This window comes from Mesitornis unicolor, unplaced genomic scaffold, assembly GCF_000695765.1.
Source record: "Mesitornis unicolor isolate BGI_N332 unplaced genomic scaffold, ASM69576v1 scaffold30098, whole genome shotgun sequence".
Taxonomy (NCBI): domain Eukaryota; kingdom Metazoa; phylum Chordata; class Aves; order Mesitornithiformes; family Mesitornithidae; genus Mesitornis; species Mesitornis unicolor.
In genome coordinates, this window is record NW_010201631.1 from 1 (window position 1) to 6,037 (window position 6,037).

Below are 6,037 nucleotides of genomic sequence, written 5' to 3' on the forward strand. Positions count from 1 at the left end.
TGTCCTGAGGCTTCTGCTTCCTTGCAGGGTGTCTTTTATGAATAATCAAAAGCCGCAGAAGCCGACGCTATCAGGCCAGCGTTTTAAAACCAGAAAAAGAGGTAAGCTGGCTGCAGCGTGCCTACTGCTGGTACCCCCTGTCCGTGCTGCATGTGAGGCCCTCGGTGAACCATCGGTTTCTGTCTGTAAACAGACTAATACCTCTGTGTTTGTCTCATAAATCATGTAAATGAGACCACGCTAAATACAAAATCTTAAGGCTGACTCTGGGTGCTAGAATGTTCTCTGCACTGATGAAAAATATTTGGTGATAAGACTTGTAGCAGAATTTACTGTTATAGCCTTGACTTAAGAGACAGTCATTCTAAAGCTGTACTGAGTGTGTTTAGCCTTAGCAGAAATATCCCAGTGCCCCTGAGTTACAGGGCGACTCCAGCACAGGCTATTGGCAGGTTAATGCAAACATCTGAGGAGCATCTAACCTAGCAGGAATTTCAGTGTTAGCTGCTGGATAAAAGTTACATTGTTCCCTTAATGCTATAAGAATAGTTGATTTGAATTAAAAAAAAAATGACACCACCACAAATCTTCCAAAAGAACCTCAAAGCGTGGGATGTGTGAGTGCATATCTCTGTATGTGCAGAATTACTCCCATAAGAAGATTTAATGACTGAAGAGGTGTGATGAGCAGTTTAGTATTTTGGTACTGTTTTCTTAAAGATGAAGTGGGGATAGCTATTAAGAGTTTCTGTGTAATACAGCTTTATTAATATGCTAGCAGTATTCCAGCTCAGGCTGATGACACTAAGTACAGTACGTCCAGAAACAGAATTAAATTGTACAAAAGTACATGTTGACTTACGGAACCTATTTTAATGTTAAAGTAAAAGTACCATGAGAAGCTGTTGAAGTGAGAGAGTTGGATTTCGTCTGTCTGGCAGATTAAATGCTAGCATCCTGGGTTTTTGTCTTTTTAAGCATTTAACCATAGTTTGGCTTCCAAGCAACTCTGTGGTAACAGTGAGCTTCGTGGATCTGTCCTGGAAAATAACTGATCCGGTATTTCCAGATTTCCACCCAACTGTTACCAGCGTGTTGATACTTGCATTGAATGCAGGGATGCTAGTATGCCCCTTGCAGAAGGGATACTGACAGGGGCCAACAGAACTGGCTAAGCTGCTATAGACAGCACTCACTGAAGTAAGATTTGCAGCTGAGTTCTGCTTCTTTGGAAGCTCTTCCTCTCATGGTTTGCATAATCTAAGGACAGATTGGGGTGAGTAAAGCTGAAGACCTCTTCCATTTAAGGCTTTCTGTTAGCTACACGGGTGGATTTGGTGCATATTAACTGTGCCCTACCTGTAGTGAAAACCAGGCTGTGATCAACTGATGTATCTCAGACACCAAGAAGCGCGTGTTCTGCTTTAACCACAGCACAGGATGGTAGATAGATCTGCAATCATAGGCCATAATTTTGTGTTTATTTAAGACAAGAAGTGAGCTCAGATTTCTACATTTTCCCCAGGCACTTCAGGAGGAGCAATTGCTTCTGACTCATTTAACTCCATATTAAGAGGAGAGGGGATGGTCACCATAACCAAAAAGCGAGTAGTGTCAATTGGCTTTAACATGTTAATGGTATGCAGTATTTCAGAGGGAATATTTCATCCAAAACGGCAAGAGGCCCAGAGAGCTGAAATGGAACATAAGTAGTGGAGTCAAACATACAAAATTGTAGGGACACGTATTGAGAATCAAAACTCAGAATTCAAATAAGCTTTATTAGAGCTAATAATTATCACAGACAAGTGTTCTTCTTAGTGAAAGTACTGTAAGAATTCAATTAGAGGTAACTAAGGAATGTTCTAGGTTTTGGTAGCCTTTCCCCTAGCCTTGACTGAGTAGGGGAGTGAAAGCTGTAAAACTGCTTACTGCTATATTGGCCACTGAAATTCATGTTAGGCTGTACTGTTAAATCACTATTTGTGCTAGTTAATACCAGTTGTCTTGGAAGACTGGAATGATCTCTGTTGTGTTTAACTTCAGGCTTGCCAGTGCAAGTTTTGTTTGGTTTTTGTTTGTCATTTTAATCTTATTAAGAAAAAAAACAGATTTTAAAAACAAAACAGCTCTGTGTGGCAACTTCATTTCAACACTTTTTCTTTACAGATGAAAAAGAGAGGTTTGACCCTACTCAGTTCCAGGACTGTATTATTCAAGGTTTAACTGAAACTGGCACTGACTTAGAGGCAGTAGCAAAGTTTCTTGATGCTTCGGGTGCAAAACTTGACTATCGCCGCTATGCAGAAACGCTTTTTGACATCCTGGTGGCTGGTGGAATGCTGGGTAAGTCCCTTTGATGGGGCTGCTCTCAGCCTTTTTCACTTGACTCTACAGAAGCTCCCTGTTTTCTTTCAGTGTAAAAGCTCTGCTGAAGAACCATTGAGTGTGTAGAACAGTGTTAAAGTTATCTGGGGTAAACTATGACCATCTTGGTGACAGATTGAGCAATCACTGACTGCAGAAATACTCTGTATACCCTACTGCACTTTTGCTTGAGTCAGTTTGCATTCTTTAAAGTGTAGGCTGTACAAACTTGGCATAAAGGAAAATATATTGGAATTTTTTATTACTTTTTTTTTTACTGGGAGTAGATCTTGACTCTGTAGTTGAGTTCAGTGAGATAGATGAATGCTTCTTTCAGGTGTGTGGTCTGCGGTAGCAAGGCCAACTGAGCTTTGTGTAACCTGCCCTGTTAATTTGGAAAGTAATATTGTTTACAGAAGAATCTGATGTGCTTAGTTTTGAAAATGCTGTTACAAATCATTTGCTGTTGGCAGCAGTGAGGTCATGGGCTCTAGCAGATGTCAGGGGGTGAGAAATGAGAGGGTGGTCAAATCAGCAGAAAATACGGGGAACTGAGGAAGTGCAAATGACAAAAAGCCTTGTAAACTCATGTGCACACTGTGCGTAAAGAGTAGAACAGACGCTCACCAACCAGGTAAGACGTAGATGAAGCTAAGTGAAGTTGAGAAGTAGTTAAAAAAAGTAAATTCTTCATGCAGCTTGAGACTTTACATTTCCCACTTGATTAAATACTGTTTAATGAGAAGGGGTTCAAGTATGGCAGGGATCCATTTAAAATACAGGCTGTGAAGAGGACCCTCTGTCATCTGTCTAGACTGGAAAAGGTCTGTCTCAGATTTTAGTTTTTGTTATACAATACTTGGGGGAGCACTTGAATGGGAAATTTGGGAGTTGCAGATTTTCTGTAATGTAACAGAAATAGAATTCAAATGACCTAAATGCATAGCGGGAGGAGAGGAAACATCTGATTATGGGCCACAGTTATACTGGGGATGGCAGTTCTGCAGTGGGGGTGGCTGGTTTGGGAGGATGCATCTGTTGTATGTTCAGGTGGTCTTCACACTGATGCTGTAGAAATGTCAAGTGACTTGCTCAAACAAGCTGACGAGCAAGGCTTTCAAAATAGTTTAACTTTATGAAGCAAGCCAGCCTCTCTCAAAGCTGTGAATTGGAACAGGGTTCTGTAGCCTGAAGTTACTCTGATGTTCCTTTGGCAAGAGGCTCTTCTGCTATCTCACAAGAGCTGATTAGCGTAAGTAAACTTGTCTGCCATATGGGGCATTGCTGCTTGAAATTATTGACATACAAATTGTTACAATCTGTGGGTTTACGTCCAAGAGTCTTAACCGCTGCATACTGTTTTAAAGTGTTCCTTCTAGGAGTGAGGCAGAGGGGGAAGGGAAAAAAATGCATTGCTGCATTAATGGTGATACAGAGGTCCTTTACTCAACTCCCTCTCTGTAACAAGTAGCTAAGTAGATCAGCTTTGATCTTTAGTCAGACAAGGCCAAAATAAACTGGCATCCTGTTGCCTTACCACTTTCTAATATTCTCGCCACTAATGCTTATCTCCATCTTTAAGTCATGTTTCTGACTAATACATAACAAAAGGATCTCCCTTATATCTAGGGTGGCATAGAAATCTGTGATGAGGTATACTGGCACTGGCGTTGGTGACTTGAGTTCACCCTAGTTAGTGAAGTAGCCTGGTATGTTATGGGTATTAGAATTCTTGATGTGGTTACTCAGTACTCTCACTGGGGAGTAAAACCACTAATACTAAAACCCTTCTTTAGCCCCAGGTGGTACCCTGGCAGATGACATGACACGCACAAACGTCTGTGTATTTGCAGCACAGGAAGACCTAGAAACCATGCAAGCATTTGCTCAGGTTAGTTCTGTAACAAGTACAATTTAACTTAAAGTGTTTAGTGGTTAAAAACAAAATGTTTGTGTAGTTGAAAGTTTAGGTAAAAATAATGCATGGCTTTAAGAAGCTTACTAGAAGAGGTAGCAATGTTCTAAGCTAAAAGTTACTCTTAAAGAGTTCAACTTTGCTGAACTTGATTTTTTAAAATTCTAATTAAAAGATCATTCAGAGCAAAAACTAATACACTCTCTGTCTCTTTAGGTTTTTAACAAGCTAATCAGGCGTTACAAGTACCTGGAGAAAGGCTTTGAAGATGAAGTCAAAAAGGTATGGATTAGGTCCTTATCACCAAATAAACCGTCACCTCCTGCCAGTTAGTCACTCAATACTGAAGAGTTATACACTGGATTATTAAAATAGAACACCTAAATTGTTAATAGAAGAATAGCCTGCTTGTATGACTAGTGGAGAAGACTACCAGTGAACTTCACCTAGCTTCTGCTAGTTTAATGGCTTGATTGAAACAAAGGTGTCTAACATGGAGGCAGTAGCCAGCCTTTAGTGAGGTTTGATAGTTTCATGGCAACTCTTCTTACTTCCTCTTGCAGTTGCTGCTCTTCCTGAAAGGCTTCTCAGAGTCTGAGCGGAACAAACTGGCCATGTTGACGGGTATTCTGCTGGCCAACGGGACACTTAATGCATCCATTCTCAACAGTCTCTACAATGAGAACTTGGTTAAAGAAGGTAAGCATTGCCCAACTTCCCCTTCAGGGAAGGATGGTGAGGGACAGAGCCATGACAAGTGGGTGGGAATTCTCATGACAGTACATACCCTTGCTGCTCACTAGTTTCAGCTCACTGGTGGTAGATTTACTACAGGATTAGCAAAGGTAAACATGCTGCCTCACAACCTGGCAAGTCTTGCTAAGGCTTTACAAAACTAGTAGTTTCAGAAAGCTTGTGTGTAGGACATCCCTGCATGGCTGGGGGCTGCTGTCACTACTGTTGCCCAGCAAGGCAGTACTGTATTTTGGAGATGGAATCTTTAGGTTGCAAAAGCTGTATTGTGTCGTTGGGTTCCTTCCTAAATTGCAGCAAGGAGAGTTTAGTACAGGGAAGCTTTTGTGATGCTGAGTTGTGAGAAAAGTCCAGTGTGCCAGAGGCTGCAGTACCCTCCAGCAGACGTACTGCAGGCTGTGTTGGGGCTGCCTCTGAGCACAGATGCTGCTGCTTTGAGCAGGGCTCTCGCAAACCAAGTGCCTTGTACTCCCAGGCTTTGTGATTCCCTTTGTTTTGAATTTCAGTAATAAAGTTACTATTCGGTTGCACAGGTGTTTCTGCAGCTTTTGCAGTCAAGCTGTTCAAATCATGGATAAATGAGAAAGATATTAATGCAGTGGCTGTCAGTCTTCGTAAAGTAAACATGGATAACAGGCTGATGGTGAGTACTGCTGAAATTACTGATTTACTATTTAAGCCAGTTTAGTAAACAGCGTTTACCAGGAAGGTACTCCACACACATTTCATTAGTGAAAGACTTGCAAACTTTGTTTTCAGGAACTCTTCCCAGCCAACAAACAAAGCGTTGAACACTTCTCCAAGTACTTCACTGAAGCAGGACTGAAAGAACTTTCCGAGTATGTTCGGAACCAGCAAAGCATAGGAGCTCGGAAGGAGCTGCAGAAAGAACTTCAGGAGCAGATGTCACGGGGTGATCCATTCAAGGATGTAAGTATTTGTCTGTACACAACGTGGGGGGGTCTTTTGGTTGGTTGTTTCTGGTTGGGTTTTTTCTGTCAA

The 6,037-nt window shown here is 41.5% G+C and overlaps 1 protein-coding gene across 1 annotated transcript; it reads left to right on the plus strand.

Moving 5' to 3' along the window:
• Window positions 1–22: 22 nt before the first annotated feature.
• On the plus strand, window positions 23–6,004 carry LOC104533679 (basic leucine zipper and W2 domain-containing protein 1; the record flags this gene model as incomplete). Its single annotated transcript, XM_010190167.1, has 7 exons — window positions 23–101; window positions 2,170–2,346; window positions 4,164–4,258; window positions 4,499–4,564; window positions 4,846–4,981; window positions 5,569–5,678; window positions 5,795–6,004. Coding segments are annotated over exons 1-7 (858 nt in total), but the record flags the coding sequence as incomplete, so codon positions are not given.
• Between the last annotated feature and the right edge of the window lie 33 nt (window positions 6,005–6,037).